Source organism: Pseudorca crassidens, chromosome 4 (genome assembly GCF_039906515.1).
Source record: "Pseudorca crassidens isolate mPseCra1 chromosome 4, mPseCra1.hap1, whole genome shotgun sequence".
Classification (NCBI taxonomy): Eukaryota; Metazoa; Chordata; class Mammalia; order Artiodactyla; family Delphinidae; genus Pseudorca; species Pseudorca crassidens.
The window spans coordinates 50,974,466-50,991,495 of record NC_090299.1 but is presented as its reverse complement, the minus strand read 5'-3'; the positions used below and the strand labels follow the sequence as shown (position 1 = coordinate 50,991,495).

The window sequence follows — 17,030 nt, the reverse complement described above, 5'->3', positions numbered from 1 at the left end:
CAATAACTCTCCTAAACGCCATTTTCTCGGTAAGTTTTCATTGTCTTCACTTTGGAAATAAACACTTTAAAAATCTTAGAGCGCTTTTTTTTTTTTTTTTTTTTTTTTTTTGCTGTACGCGGGCCTCTCACTGTTGTGGCCTCTCCTGTTGCGGAGCACAGGCTCCAGACGCGCAGGCTCAGTGGACATGGCTCACGGACCTAGCCTAGCGGCATGTGGGATCTTCCCGGACCAGGGCACGAACCCGTGTCCCCTGCATTGGCAGGCAGACTCTCAACCACTGCACCACCAGGGAAACCTTACAGCCCATTTTTGATGTCATTACACTTCCTCTCCACCTCTAATGTTTCTTTACAAACTGTAAAAGCTTTAAGAGCAGACTCTGATCTATCTTCTGTGTAAACTGCTTGCATATACACGTATCTGCTACTTAATGGCAGCAATCTGTTCCCAAAATGAGATGTTTTGGGGAAAATAATAATGAGGATCCCATTTTCCCATTGTTTAAAAAGAAAAATTATGTAACATGTCATTCTCAAGCCCCTAATCTTCTAAAACCTGTTTAAAATACAGTAAAACACCCACATGAAAAAGCAAGCTATCATGTTAGTATGTAAATGCTTTAAACATTATTCCCTGTCAATAAAAAGTTAAAATGATTAACAGTTTCCTTGTATGCAGTGACACCCCCTTTGAGACTATACACTTTACAAAACATCCACGTTCTGTTCTGATGATCTGCAAATTCTTGGATTCTAACTTGAGGTTTTCATCCCTATGTGCCATTTTGTTTAAAATACTGAGTTGAGTTTTGGTGATATAAAGTTTTCCTTTGTCAATGTTGCCTGAAAATATTGAAAGATTTACATGTTGTGTGGAGTTTGGATATTAACAAAGGAGTGTTCTCTCAGGGAGACATTCTGTGAGGTAAGCTTGTATTGATTTATTGATAATTTTCTTTCGATGTTCTTCTGCTATTTGAATAATCAAAACATGATGTGATTGAGTAATAACCTGAAGATTTTTTGTTGAAAAAGGAAGGTACTATGATGAGCTTAATGAAACTTTGAATTCTTTTTTTTTTTTTTTGCGGTATGCGGGCCTCTCACTGTTGTGGCCTCTCCCGTTGCGGAGCACAGGCTCCGGATGCACAGGCTCAGCAGCCATGGCTCATGGGCCCAGCCGCTCCGCGGCATGTGGGATCTTCCCAGACCGGGGCACGAACCCGTGTCCCTTGCATCGGCAGGCGGACTCTCAACCACTGCACCACCAGGGAAGCCCTGAATTCTTAAATATTCGTCTTTATATAGCATTGGTCATTAAAGATCAAACCTTATTTCTGGTTTATTTAGTGGGTTGTAACTGATTGTTTAGTGAAAGTTAATGCTAATCTTACTATTTGAATTGTACTTGGCCGGTAGTATAAGTTAAATACTCTTTATTTCTTAACAGGTTGTTGTGTCAACTAACATTGCAGAGACATCTTTGACAATAGATGGTGTGGTATTTGTGATTGATCCTGGATTTGCGAAACAAAAGGTACGTATTTTGTACTACTTTAGTACTTTATAAATTAGTATTAGTTTAACAGTACTTACTGCTTAGTCATTTAATGGCTTAAATTTACTTTTTAGAATTATTTTCCAGTTTGTGTTTCATTTTCAGACTTCTGAGATACGAACTCTTTGTGTTCTAGCTGGCTTTCACATACTAAGCCCATGTTTAATGTTTAACCCTAGGCTTCTTTTCGGTTTTCTTTGTTTCTTTGTAGTGATGGTGAGTGTTCTGTATGTGAGTGTATGTTCATGTAAGGAGTATGGTGGTAGTAATAAATACAGGATTGATTATCATAACCTGCATATCAGTCACTCCCCAACTAAATTAGAGTTTCTATGTGCCAGGCACAGTACTTGAATAAAAAGTACTATGTTAACCTCTAGTTTAACAGTACTGAATACCAAGCACTTTTACCAAATGAAGTGACTGCTCAGTAAATAAATAAAACTATGTTTTATAATTTAAAGATCTTTGATTGCATTTGATTACATTTTATAAGTATAATTGGGAGAATTCATTGTACATAGTATTCATGTTTTTGATAGAAAACTGTCCTTTAAACTGGCAGCATATAACTGACTTCTTCTGGACTAAGTTCAAAATAGTTTTCTTAATGTCCAAGGTGTTGAAATTGACAGGTTCTTTTCAGGCAAAAACCTTTAGCACAATCCACTATATAAGAGTAAGGTAAAGCTGAAATTATTTTAAATTAGGAAGAGTAAAGATGATATAAGCTATCTGTGTGTTAGATAAGAGACTTTTCACGTTAGTTTGGGTCTCTCAAAATGTTGGAGACAGAATACCTGAAAGAAAGTTAAGGAGTAAAGACGATGAATTTTGTTTCTGTCCCAGCATGGTTTATCGTGGTCATCAGTACTACTTTGTTTATTTTGGGGTTAGCTGTGGGCTTTGGATACTTCTGTTAGATCACAGTTTTGTGTTTAACTGAAGGAAGAATCATTCTTAATGTCATTTCCATTCCAATAGGTATATAATCCTCGAATCAGAGTCGAGTCCCTTTTAGTGACAGCCATTAGTAAAGCTTCAGCTCAGCAAAGGGCTGGTCGAGCTGGACGAACCAGACCTGGGAAGTGCTTCAGACTTTATACAGAGAAAGCTTACAAAACAGAAATGCAGGTAAGGGTTTTACTGTGTCCTTCCTAGTGTGTTTGGAAGGTTAAGTTGAATTTGTTACCAGGAGAAAATTACTTCATTTACTTTATCTTGCCTTTTGGCACTATAATCTCTTTAGTTTTTCTGAGATTTATGGTGTAGTCTACCAATACAAATCTTTGTTACAGTTCTAAGTCTAGGTGGGCAGCAGCAGTAACGCTTCGAACCCTATAAAGATAGTTCATAGAAAGTGTCTGATTCCCTTTTAGTCTTTTTAGTCCATAAGTGTTTTTCTCCTCTCTTTAGTCAGCAGTTTAGAAGAAATGCCAAAAGTTAATAGCTGAGGGGGCAGAGAACAGATACGTTTTGCTTTTTGGAGCAAGAGGATTAAGGAATGTTTAACAGAACAAATGTTTTTGTATTTTTCTAGGATAACACCTATCCTGAGATTTTGCGTTCTAATTTAGGATCAGTTGTGTTACAATTGAAGAAACTTGGTATTGATGATTTGGTGCATTTTGATTTTATGGATCCACCAGGTATGAATTCTCAAAGCATATTTTATCAAACCTTTTAACCAAAATTGACTCTTTCTCTGCATCCTATTCAGTATGTATATTAAATACATTTTACCTGTTTCTTACACTGTGTCAAGATAAATTTTGTGTGTTAGCATTAAAACTAAAAGAGTGACAAAAGAGCAAATTCTTTTTTTTTTTTTCCCCTTCAGAATAGCTAAATTATTCTGGGAGTTATTGACAGGGCATGAAAATGAAAATTTTCCCAATTTTTTTTTGGAAGAAAAATAGTTTGATAAACACATTGTTGAGTTAACAGTTATTTAATGTACTTAGGAAGATGACAGTTTTACTATTATACAGGAAAGTTTTGCAATTTTATATGATTCATAGTTTGCTAGATCGCTGTAATTGAATTTGATGACAGTTTGAGTTTCGAGTTTTGTCCACTGTAGAATGAAAAATGAGAATGCTTATAATAATTTGTACTTTGTCACGTTTTTGCTTGTCTGTTATATTGCCTTTTCCTCCTAGCTCCTGAAACTCTGATGAGAGCCCTAGAACTTTTGAATTATCTGGCTGCTTTAAATGATGATGGAGATCTGACTGAATTGGGATCCATGATGGCTGAGTTTCCTCTAGATCCACAGCTCGCTAAAATGGTTATTGCAAGTTGTGACTACAACTGTTCTAATGAGGTCCTATCTATTACTGCTATGTTGTCAGGTAATAGAGGGAAAGGAACTAAAAAAAGCCCAGCTCTTCAAAGTTTGGGTGGACTTCACTGTTGGTTTTGTTTTCTAATATTTAGTATGATAGTGGATTTTATAGGTGGTTTTAAGGGACTCATTTTGCTTCCTAAATATCTTGTAAAGTAGCTTCATAATGACATAGTATTTACAAAAGTAAATTAAGTCATTGTGCACACAGTATAGTAAAAACATGGGCTCTCTTGAGTGCAGATAAAAATCTCAATAAGAGAGTAAGTCTGAAGACATCATAACTGAGTTCTTTGGTAGGTCCATTAGTTTTGCAGTTTATTGCTAAAAGTACCAGAAGAACTTTGTTCTAGTAGCTGGCACTATTAAGTGAGCCTGAGACAAAGCAAACTGTCATTTAAAGAGTGAGCTTTTTTTACATGTATAAATCGTACTGCAGTGGCAATCAAACATTTACTTCAAACTTAGTATCAAATAAATAGAAGTAGTAATATATAATTCTGGGTTTAAAATCTAACCTGATGGTAATTCTTTTACAATGACAGGAAAACACTTGATAAAATAAATATGTCTAATAGATAAAATGGCTTATTTTAAAAATTAGAACATTAAGCTGAACAAATACTATTGTTTTTAATAGTAACACTTAATTCATAAATAAATAGTAACTTGGAAATTAGATTTTCCAAAAAAAAAGAAATACTGTTAATTTAAAAACATACACTGGTTCTTGCAGCGTAAAATAGAAAACGTATTAAGTTTTTACTATCAAAGTACTCTATAATACTAGTTTCAGTACTGGGGAAAGTTGACTTCCAGTCATAGAGTGGTTTATTGGTATTATTTATAATTAAATGCCTCAAATAATTCAAAATCTTACATGTAGTTAAAGGAGGAAATTTTTAAAATTTCTAAATATAAAAATTTTGGCTTAGTTTAGATGTATTTTTTAATGGTGTGAATTTTTAATTTAAGAACTAGCTAAAATGTTTTTTTTGCAGAGTTATGATTGATCAGACTCAGAGCAGATGGGCAGGGCAGTATCGAATCATTTTAATGAAATTGTAGTCTCTTGCGGAGGTGGTGGTAGGTTGTTGTCTGCCTTTTCTTATATGTTGTTTTTGCTAGATTCTCCCAGTTGTAGTTAACCCAACATTTTAGTTTTTAGAGAAAGTGTGGGGCAAGAGTTTTAACAGATTGTGTATTTGTTATCTGCCCAGTTTTTATTTTTCTAGGTTCTCTTATCAGGCATACTATACAGTTACCATTGTCTGAGTTCAGAAAATTAGCCCTTAAAAAAAATTGGTCATTATGATGCAGTTGAGATCTTCCAACTACATCTCTTATTTGTACTAGTTCTACAAAACGTAGGGTTTACTGGTCATCTTTAGCACATCAAGAGAGTGAACACTTATGTGCAGCGGTTATTAAGCATGGCATTTGTGGGGGAAAACGTTATTAAAGTGTGAGGAAGAAGTCACGGAACTGAAACAGTTTGCTGAGCTTGTAATGCTTTGTTTTCCATTTAAATAGTTTCTGAAGTTTTTGGGTCCTGATATAAATAGTACAAATCAGGGGCCTTATGGAGTGCTTCTTATACCCAATATTTAACTCTGGTAGCTAGTTCACATTAACTTTCACAGCTATGAGAGGTTTCTGTACTTTTATTTAGTACCTTGCTTCAGTTACATTAAGCAAGACTTAGTATTTACTGTGATTATGTGTCATTGTCTCTATTTGGCTTCTTTGGAATCATTTTAAAGGGGAAACTGTATGGCAAAGAGTAATTGATACTGTATTTGATCTCACTGTCGATTATTCCCATTATCTTCTATCTGAACTGATAATTTATAATTTTTTTTTATTGACAAAGTTTTAAGAGCTTTAAAAATGTGTTCACAAAGTCCCAAGTTGTTAAGTCTTTTTATTTTCATACTGCTATTACGACTATGGAATTGCTAAAGTGAATTAAGGAAAGTTGTATTTCAAAAAATATAGTGCACGCTTTGTATGTAACAACTTAAAGTTTTATGTGAATTAATATTGAGGCTCTAAACAAATACTGTAGTTATATATTTTGATGACCCTTGAAATAATGACCGTTTCAGACTAATTGTCAACTTTTAAAATATTGGATTCTGCTTTTATATTGAAGTCTTCAAATACAGTTTAAAAAAAGAACTTGGGACTTTATTTTCTAATCTTTCTTAAAATGCTGGAAAACTAGGCCGAATATTCCCAGCCTTTTTGAATTTTCTTAATTCAGAGGCGGTTTAACCTTCCACCACTACTGCTATCATCAAAACCCAAGATTTCATGATATTTTTTATGTTTACATATGCTTCTGCTCACCAGTGCTAATAGTGATACCCACCAGTTGGTAATAGCCACAGCACTAGGGAAGAATTACAATAGAAATGTGGCAGTACACTGGTTGGAAAGTTGTTTTTAGCCCTGCAGTGGGCAAGTATAGCTTCATCACTTTCATAACCATTCAGTGGATTCAATGGATGGCCTTTTAAAAAATTATATTTAGCTAAAAGGCTATTAACACCGTAATTCTGGCTATTGGTAGAGCTATCGGCACTGGTTTTTGAAATGAGTTGAGCTTCCTAGTATCTTGATGGCCTTCAGAATAGCTGTTTTGATGCCTACTTTTAGATCTAGTTAAAAATAATCAGGTACTCTGTAGCTTTGAAACCCTCTTGTCTTACAGATGTGGTTAGGTGTTGATGTACCAAATCAAGGTAGTAAACAGTCCAAGATGCAGTTGGAGGCCATCCTGCCCTGCCCTATGCTCTGTGAACTGACCTAGCTAGGCCTTGTTCCTCTATCTGTGAATGCGTGACTCATCGATATGGGCGTTTGTGTTGGGCCCATACCAACCTTGTTTAGTCCCACAGTGTTTTGTTCGCCCCACGGAGGCCAAGAAAGCCGCAGATGAGGCCAAGATGAGATTTGCCCACATAGATGGAGATCATCTGACACTGCTGAATGTCTACCACGCTTTTAAACAAAGTAAGTGTAAATTAGATTGAAGGCACTCTTTTGTCTAAATGTCACTTGCAGCATATAAGATGTTTCTTCATCGCACTTTCATTTATTATCCGTGACAACTTTACATTAGAAACCCAGAGATCCTTTAGAAAAAAACTCATGACTATCATTTAAAATAGAAATTGCCCATCTTTTCCAGAGTTGTTTACTTTTATAATCAGGGAAAAAGCACTGGAAACCTGGAAAATACAGAGAAATAAAGATAAAATACTTGTATAAAATTTACCATGAACATACAGATTTTGATATACTTTTGTTTTAATTTTGCATTTTTTGTGAATGGTTTTGTATTATAGAATTATTACTGTCTAATATTTTTACTAATAAATAGCTCTTACAAAAGAGTAAACTAACAAAATAGAAATACAGGCTATAAATGTGAATGACCATTCTCAGGCTATAAGTGGTCCATAAACATGAGGAGGAAATTCACCTCTACTTGTAGTTCAATAAATGCATTGTTATTGAGAGGTGCCATTTTCTCACCTATAAAATTGGCAAAGGTTAAAGAAAAATAGTCTTTAGTTGTGTGGGAGTGGGTTTAGTGGAGCAGTCTTAACACCAGAGCTGGGAATGTAAATTTATGTTATGTTTATGAAAAGCAGTAGATTTTATGTTACCAAGAACCTTAACAAACTCAAACCCTTTGACCCAGAGATAATCTGTGAGATTTTCTTTTAGTATTCTGTGGACAGAGATATGTTTCAAGTTTTTTATCCCACAGTTATCTATCATAGTAAGGGAAAATGGAAACTACCTAAATGCCCACCAGTAGAAAGGTGGTTCAGTGATTTATGCTATAGCAACGTGATGAAATATTGTTCTAGCTTTATATTGTTTTCAGAGAATATTTAGCAACATGAAAAACATTTTCCAGTTATTTGAAAACAAGGAAACATAGTGGTAATAATACAGTTATTGCTAGATGCTTTTGTTGGAATGCACTATTTATAAAAATTAAATGAGAGGAAAATGTAAAGGGGAAAAAAATGTGGAAATAATTGCAATAGATTCTGAAAGTATTTGATTTCTACATATCGGTAGGTTAACCTGTTGGGTGATACGTTATCAGAGACTGATAGCCCTACATCACCCTTTTCCAGGAATGTGGTGTCTTCAATCACTCTGAAAGTTTGTGGTTTCTGCTGATAAGAATTTAGTTTCCTAATTTATTATATAGACATTCAAATTTTGCACTCCTTGTTTTATTTGAATCTCATTTTTATTTCTCAAAAAATCCTATTTACACTCTTAAAATAGTCTGTTGACTTTGGCACATCTCTTTGGGGATAGGGGTGAATTTATTCATTCAGGGTCCAGAAGTGCTAGAGGGCCAGTATGAGGAACAAGGACCTTAGCAGCCAAATTGCACATCTGTGTCTTACACACAAACTCTGATATGAGTTGATAGAATTGATGAATATCAGATAAGGAAAAGGTAGAGAGTCCTTCTCTTCCTGGATCTGAGAAATCTGGGGCACATAAGGGAGGTAAATGAAAAGTAATTGAGAAACAGATGAAGGCCAATACATAGTTTACGTCAGAAAATTTATTTTATCCTTCTTGTGTCCAAAGTATTGGTAATGCATAATGTTAAAGCCTTTATTCCTGATGGGATAGATCAATTCAAGAAATACACTATATTCCTGTTGTGGTGCGAACTGTATTGCATGCTAGTTGATAACTGTGTGACCACCAGACACGTAACTTGTTAACAGATTGTGATAACTGCCTTGAGAAGGAGCAGATTCACATCCATCTTGGTTCTCAGAATCCCTTGACGTTATTAAGGTACTGTTTTAAGTGGAAATGAAAAGATTTCTGTAGGAGCAGCATGGTTTTTTAACCCTATTTCTCTCACAGGACATTTTAATTCTTTTAAAATTAGGTTGTATTATTTTGTCATTTAAGCTTTTGATGATAACTAGCACAGCATTGTATTTCATAGTTTGGTTTGAAAATGAAATTTAAGATTTATAGTGGAACTGTGTGTTTTCATTTTTACATATAAATGTAACATTACAGTATCTTAGAGGAGTTTTAAGATTTAAATGATAAAATTGCTAAAGAATGCTTGTGCTTTATACACATATTTGGTAGTTGGGAACTTTCTAGGAAAATATTGAACAGTAGGTACCTATAAAAGCTTTCTCCTACCCATTCTGAGCAGAGGGAGTGTCATGAAGTAGAATGGGAACATCTGCTCACTAGATAGATGATCCTTTTCTACTAAATGCTTTTCACTGCCATAGGGATGGTAAGCTGTTGGTTAGTTTTAGACCTTTTCCTCGATACGCTTTTCTTAATAAGGTCAAAGGAAACAGAATGACTGGACATTTAGCCTTTAATCACTGCCACCTTTTCAAATAAGGAGAGCTAGTCTAAAAATAACATCAAACTTTGATCTCCACATAATATTTGGACATTTCAGATCCATTTATTGAATTTGGGGTGTTTTAACTATTTTTTAAGTGATGCTGTGTTGTATTTGAAACATTGTGTATTTGCAAACTAGCAGATATTAGCAAATATTTCAGATATTAGTCAAGACGATCTATTTCATTAAAAACAATGATTGATTACATAGTAAAGATAAATTAGTCTTTATACTATTTGTTTTAACACTTGGGAAACAGAACTAGATTTAAGTTATTTTGCAGTGCCTTAATTTCTCTGTGTGTTTGTGTGTGTCTGTGCTAATGGTTTGGCTTTAGATCTTCAGAGTAGTTTCACTGTGAGAAATATATAGCTAGAATTATTTTAATAAAATGTTCCCGTGTTTAGATTTTATTCCTCCCATTTATCAAACTATTTCTCAAAAATTTAGAGACATAGTAAAACCATCAGATACTATTTGTTTATCTTGACAACTTAAAATTCCTGTTCTGTTACTCTTTAGTGTATGAATTCTGTGAAAAGTTTAGCATGTCAGAAACACTACACTCCAGATCAGAGTCTGCAAATGAACAACCCTTTTAAGAAGTCCCCCTTTTTATTGTCTGTTTCGACGTTACCTTTCATTAAGCACATACTTTCTTTGTTTCATCTCTGAAGATACTCAGTGCTTTGCTTTAAATGTCAGTATGTTCAGTTGGATACCTTTTATTTCTCATTCCAGATGGGTTAATTAATGGACATTTTAACATGTCAGGTCTTCAATTTAAAGGTCATTTACTACACCATCTATCCACCTACCCTGTTTCTGAAATGTGGCTGCATTTTGTAATGGATAAACATTTATTAATATACCTGTTGTTCCTCTGACAAACTATTAAGAATATGTGTATTATAATTCGTAGAATCCTAGAACCAAGGAGAAAGGACTATGCCAAAGATTACTGTATATCACATAGCTGGAAAAGTATCATCATAGTTGTAATATTTTAAGGACCCCCCCAATTTCACAAATAACCCTCTTAGATTTATTTATCGAAGGGCCTCTGAAGTAAATAATGCAGTTTTCCATTGTGACTTTGAGACATAAAGATGGCACTGTGTAATGTTTTACATGATGCTACAGTTTGAGCTCTTATATGAGCATCTCTAGGTTAGTTGGAAGGATTCATCAATGGAGAAAGATCCCTTTGATAATAAAATATATGTAGTGAAATTACTTGAAGCGCTTTGATATAAGCTTTGTTTATTAAACATAAGAGTGAGTGTTCCAGACATCCTTGTAACCTATGTCACTTGTATTTTAAACCACTAAGAGGTACATGGGTCACAGTAAAACTTCTAAACACTAAGTTTGGGGTGCTCTAGCTCAGGAGTAAAGCAAAGCACACAATAGTCACTTGAAGTTCATTTTTATAACTTTTAAATTGTATTTGATAGTCTTAATCTAAGCTTGTTTTTTCTTTGAAAATGAGAAAGACATGGCATTTTTCCAAATTCTCTCAACCCACCCCTGTCAGACTATCGAAAACAACCAGGTGTATGTTTATGGGTAAATAACTCAGAACAATTAAAATAGTTTATCCAGAAACCATTGTTTTGTCATTCAATAGCCAGAAACCTTAGTGCTATTTCTAATTTTGAACTTCACTCCAGATTTTTAGGAAAGTTGATAACATTGTGATTAATTTATAAAAATGATGTGGGTTATTCCCTTTTGGATTACTTAGCTTACTGTTTATAGTGATTTTCTTTTTTAATTAGATAATATACCTGTTTGGATGATTCATGTCCCTCTTATTTTCCCTCCCTCCAACTTTGTAGATCATGAATCGGTTCAGTGGTGTTATGACAACTTCATTAACTACAGGTCCCTGATGTCAGCAGACAATGTACGCCAGCAGCTATCGAGAATTATGGACAGATTTAATTTGCCTCGTCGAAGTACTGACTTTACAAGCAGGGACTATTATATTAATATAAGAAAAGCTTTGGTTACTGGGTATTTTATGCAGGTATGTGGATAATACAGAAGTGCATAATTAAATGTTTACATAATGTTTGTTTTCTATAGCAGCCCTTGGAATCCACATAAACACAAAAATTCAGTTAAAGAATGCCTATAAATATTGATCTTAAATTTTATGTCCAAATTCTTGAATGAACTGATACACTGAGAAGTTTTTACGTGTCTAAATTAATTCACTAAATGGCATAGTTAGTGATCCAGTTATATAGACATCAATTATAGAATTACTTTTTTATTAATGGAGTCTTTAAGACACTTGGTGCTGGGAAAGCCAGGCGTGTCTTTTGATTTAAGTAATAAAGAAAAATAATTTAAAACATTTCATTTAGCTTTGTGTTTTATATTGGAGGCTGAAGTAAAACTTGTCAGGTAAATCTAGTGAGTATTTATTTTAAGGGACTTACAACAGATTATGTTTTTAAAAATGCAAAGTTTTTCTGATGAAAACAAGTCAGTCCCTTACTTGGGATGGGATTGGTTTTAGTTATCTCTTATATATCCCACTTGTTTTTTTCGTTGTCTCCTTTGGCTCTGTCTTTTAAGCAAGATGTGGCCTGCCTTAAGGCCAAATGAGCTCAATAAATAGAATGGACTTAAATGCACTGAGTCAGAATGAAAGTAGATTGGCGCATTGTCGGTATTTGAAATCAAAGCAACAGAATGTTTATTGTGGCATCTTATAAGATCTTACTAGAGTTAGGATTTTCATGCCTTGCTCTGTTATTCAAGCATTATGGATTTCTAATTCTCTTAAGATTAAAATTTATTAGAAATAGGGCATGCAGTGTAGTACCTGGCACCTAGTAGGTGCTTAGTAAATATTTATTGAATAAAATTGAGTTTATTTTCTATTATGTATTATTCATTTCTATTATTCACACATATTCTTTATGTTACTAGAGTTCTAGAATTGGAAAGGGCTATCTTCATCTGCTTTGGTATTTGTTAAATATTAGATGAGTGCCACCAATTGATGTGTTTGATTGTAGATAATTAATCTTTTAGTAGTTGTTCAGCTACCACAAAATTGTCACCTGGCATTAAGAACCTACTCTAGATGGTCTAAGGCAGGAAGGCCAAATAGTATATAGTAGGCTTTGTGGGCCCATTAGGTCCCTATTAAAACTATTCAACTCTGCCTGCCCTTGTAGCACAAAAGCAGCCTTGGACAAATGGGAATGCCTGTGTTCCAGTAAAACTTCACTGAAATGTAAATTTCACGTGATTTCCACTCCAGTGTCACCAAATGTTTCTCTTTCGAATTTTTTCCCCTAATCATTTAAAGATGTATAAAGTATTCTTAGCTGACAGGCCTTACAAACATAGGCAGTGAGTTGGATTTGGCCTGCTGTAGTTGGCTGATGCCTGCTTTTATTAGGCAGTGGTAGATAAATATAGCCATCAGATAAAAAGCAAAAGGTGAGGCTTGCTTGTCCCTAATTATATAGGTAGCTTTACACCACTTTTGTTTTGTAACTAGCACATCAGAAGTATCGTATTAATTTACTGGGTTTTGGTTTCAGGTGGCACATTTAGAACGAACAGGGCATTACTTAACTGTGAAAGATAACCAGGTGGTTCAGTTGCATCCCTCTACTGTTCTTGACCACAAGCCTGAATGGGTGCTTTATAATGAGTTTGTTCTTACAACAAAGAATTACATCCGGACGTGTACAGATATCAAGCCCGAATGGTAAGCTCAGCGCCTTTCGTTCTAAAAGTTTTCGTTACCATTTGCTCAGAATGGAATCTGAAAGGAGACTTGTTTTTCGTTTCACTCTGGGGAATTTGGTGTTTTCATCACTAAGGTATATAGTCCAGTGTATAGTTATGGGGCTTTGACCTGATGGTATGGTTACCTCTTAACATCTTTGGTTTGATAAGAGGACAGTGAGATCGTTGGTACGGACATGGGCAGGATTTGGAGCCAAATATAAAGCTACAGTTAACTGATATCAAGAGTGTCTTTAGAGCCCTTCTCTTGCTGTTGTGATTAACTCAAGTCTTCTGGTTCCAGAAGTCAGTCAGTCTTTATATTTTATCTGTCCCACTATAATTAGCTCTCAACTGTTATTTATATGTTGGTGCTTTAGGAGCTAAGCAGGCATTAAAAACTATACCTCTTTTTGTATCATTGCATATTTGATTCACAAAATGTAATCAGAACTGACTTATTTTAAGCAAAATTACCCACCCACTTCACTAGCTCACTACCTCACTCCCTCTTGTGTCCTTTTTTTTTTCCTTTTTTGCCAGAATCTATTCTATAACTTAAGATAGGAAACGTCAGCCAAGAATGGTGGGACTGAAGCGCTTATTTTAGTTGATGTCACTTGCAATATTTCCTACACTGATTTATGACTTTTGACACTGAAATTGTGTAGGACATTATCATTTTATCTTAAATGCTTTGCTGAGAAAAAACTGTATGGCTAAACGTTAAAAAAGATTCAGTCAAGTGTATTGTTTGGGGTATAGAGTTATATTTATGGTTATTAGAACTTTGAAAATGAGAAGATCCAGTCATTTGAATACCAGGATGTTTCTTGTATAGAACCTTCAGTATTCTAACCTTAGAGAGGTTGGTCAAAATAGTGTTCTAGAGTGAAGAAATGAATGACCTTATGTTAATATCTTTGTATTAATGTAAAGAAAGGATTTTTTGTAAGAATTTATCTTTTTTTTAAGTTTATGGGAAGTCCACCATCAGAAAATTTACAGCTTATTAGAAGCATACATATCAAAAGTGGTGTTTATAAGGATTAGGCATTTGTAATTTTAACATTGATTTGGATTTGTAGGTTTGCCTTTCTTTATCAGTATATTAATGAGTAATGCCTATCCCGTTAGCAATTCCAGTACTTTAATTGTTAATTTGGTAATTTTTCCCCCCCTTCTGGACAGGTTGGTGAAAATTGCCCCTCAATATTATGACATGAGCAATTTCCCACAGTGTGAAGCAAAGAGACAGTTGGACCGCATCATTGCCAAACTGCAATCCAAGGAATATTCACAGTACTGAATTCAATGCTTAGAACTGAAGTTATTCAGAGGACAGCTTTAAAAGATGAATGAACTCAAAAGTTCAAGTTGTGCTCTTCACGTTGGTTCAATAATGGCCTTTATTTGAAAGCTTTTTAATTTTTCTTTACAGTAAATATTCCATTCTGATTTCATAAATTAAACATTTATGCCTCCCTTTTGTGTTGACACTGTAGCTCATACTGGAAAAGTCGATCAATGTTTTGCAGTTTATTGAAAGTAGTTCTATATATAACAATGTTATAAGCATTTCTTTAGAAATGGTTGAAAATGCTTCTAAAATGTGATTATCGACCATGGTATGCATGATCGTTGTAATTGTTGACATTCCTTTTAGAAGTTGTGAAATGTTACAACTTGTGCTTATGTAGACACAATCTTCTGTCTCAGTACAGAGGCACTGACTTCAATAAAGTCTATTTATACTAATTTTGGCCACAGCACTTTGATATTTTTGTTCTAGTCTCTTTAAGTATGGCTTCTTCTCTTCCCCAGTGTGGGACTTTTTTTTTCTCTCCTTGAATTGTAAGTGTACTATGATTACATATTCAGCATCTTTCCACAGGGTTGCTCTTTAAAGTAGTCGTTACAGCAGTGTTTTAAAGAACATAGCTTAGCACTTTGTTAGGTCAGGATGTGATCTAATGAGATAAAGTATGTAGTTTTTACTCAGAATTGGATCCCCAAAGACAGAATAATTAAAGGATAGTTTTCTCTTCATCTTAAAGTTCGTTCCATAAGACTGATTATTTATTATTTTGTTACCACATTTTTAGCAGATGTTTTTGTTTTACTTATACCATTCTAAGCACTCTAGTCACTGAAACAAATGTTTGTATTAAATAGACAATAGGAAATGATATATTGTAGATCTTGGTCAGTTTTACTGAATTCTCAGTGTTGGGTGTTTTATGCAATGTACAAAGTAATTAGTGTAGTGTGTTAAAATGTGAACTTTCCATTCCCTGTAACAGGCCACAGACAAGTTAAAAACCCTTTTTTTAACCACAAATGACCCATCAAAGGGTCTTTAGATGCGACCCGTCTTTAGGGTGTGACCCATCAAAGGGTTCTTAGTAAATCAGTTCCTTTTACTTGAAGAGTAAATACTGTACTCATTAATGTCTGGACTTGCCTCTTCTCCCTTTCCCCTCTTTAAAAATATTTAAATGTTAAATTTATAGGTATACATAGTTGGGATTTCAATATACTTTGAGGCATATATCTAGTATGTGGTGTAAGGGAGTTAATTGGGCAAGTTAAGAGTATTTCAGGTTACTGGGATACTTCTCAGTGTAGGTAGCTGTTAATTGTTAAATGATGCCTAGTGGTTTGAAAGAGTTATATGCTTCTATTAAGTGCTTAATTTTGGTCCCATGGAGTAATTTACATGCTGAAGTAATATTTTAGGTTTCATTTAAATTGTTTAAAAATTTGTCCTACGTTAACTATTGGCAATATTATATGCTAGCATTTTTTTTTTTAGGTTAAGAAAGTCTAGGCACTTGATAAGACTGTTTACTAAAATGGTAGGTCTTGCCAAAGTAATATATTATCTGTTAAAATTATACCACAGTATACAGTTGGTAAATCAGTTGCATATCGTTATAATCTGACCATCTATCCAATTTTAAATAGGTCTCAGTGTGTTGTATGTGTTTTTTAACCTTGTGCTTTTTAAAATCTAGAGTTCGACCATTCGGTTTTCTTATAGAGAAACAAGTTATAGAGTGATATGTAGAACAATGTTAGGTAGTTATTTGGCAGAGTTTCTGGGAATGGCTGGTATTGTTTGTATCTTACAAGTGATGAGTGTGCATTGGGAGTGGCTGCCTGGAAATAGAGCAAACCAAGTTTTTATTCCCTATTATCGTGCCTACCAAAATATTAAAATTCCCTCCATAGTAATTCAGAAAATCTTTTTTGAAGGTTTTCTGGAGAGGTCTCCTTATCTCTCAGTTTAAAATAAGTAGAACTGCTTTTTGTTGTGAATATAGTCATTCTCAGTATCTGTGGGGAACTGGTTCTAGGACCCCTTGTGGTTACCAAAATCCGTGCATGCTCAGGTCCCTTATATAAAATGGCATAGTACAATTGGCCCTCTGTAAACACAGGTCCCTGGATTCAACCAACCATGGATACAGAACCCCTAGATACAGAGTGCAGAATAGGTAGCATAAGGAAGGAAGACAATCAGCAAGTAGAACGCTTGTCTGTAAAGGCCGAGGAAATGAACACAACTTGGGGGTATAGGGCAGGATAAAATACATACCCTGTAATCAGTCCATTTAGCTAGAATTGCAAAAATAAAAGGATTCTATGCTGAATTTTTAATATAGTATATGACTTAGTTCTAGAATTTTAGGTTTGTAAGGTACCTGCAAATAGTTGGGATTCTTTTCTAAATAATTTTAATGGCCATCTCCTTTGCTCAGATACTTCAGAGCAAAACCATTACTTTAGAAGACATCTTAATAGTTCTCTTAGAAATGCTGGGCATACTCTTTCACTGTAACTAATTGTTTTTAATTCTTCTAGAGTAAAGTTAAATAAGCCTGGCTGTTCTTCTGCATGATGCCATTTAGTTATTTGAGTTAACTG

The 17,030-nt window shown here is 34.4% G+C and overlaps 1 protein-coding gene across 1 annotated transcript in view; it reads left to right on the top strand.

The window, feature by feature from the left end:
* Positions 1–14,858, top strand: part of DHX15 (DEAH-box helicase 15) — a 51,960-nt gene extending 37,102 nt beyond the window's left edge. The window contains exons 7-14 of the mRNA XM_067735649.1: positions 1,453–1,539; positions 2,545–2,694; positions 3,101–3,209; positions 3,723–3,914; positions 6,803–6,925; positions 11,183–11,373; positions 12,911–13,080; positions 14,292–14,858. Coding sequence (XP_067591750.1) covers positions 1,453–1,539; positions 2,545–2,694; positions 3,101–3,209; positions 3,723–3,914; positions 6,803–6,925; positions 11,183–11,373; positions 12,911–13,080; positions 14,292–14,409 — 1,140 coding nt within the window. The 3' untranslated portion in view covers positions 14,410–14,858. The remainder of the gene's footprint in view (positions 1–1,452; positions 1,540–2,544; positions 2,695–3,100; positions 3,210–3,722; positions 3,915–6,802; positions 6,926–11,182; positions 11,374–12,910; positions 13,081–14,291) is intronic.
* Positions 14,859–17,030: the final 2,172 nt, after the last annotated feature.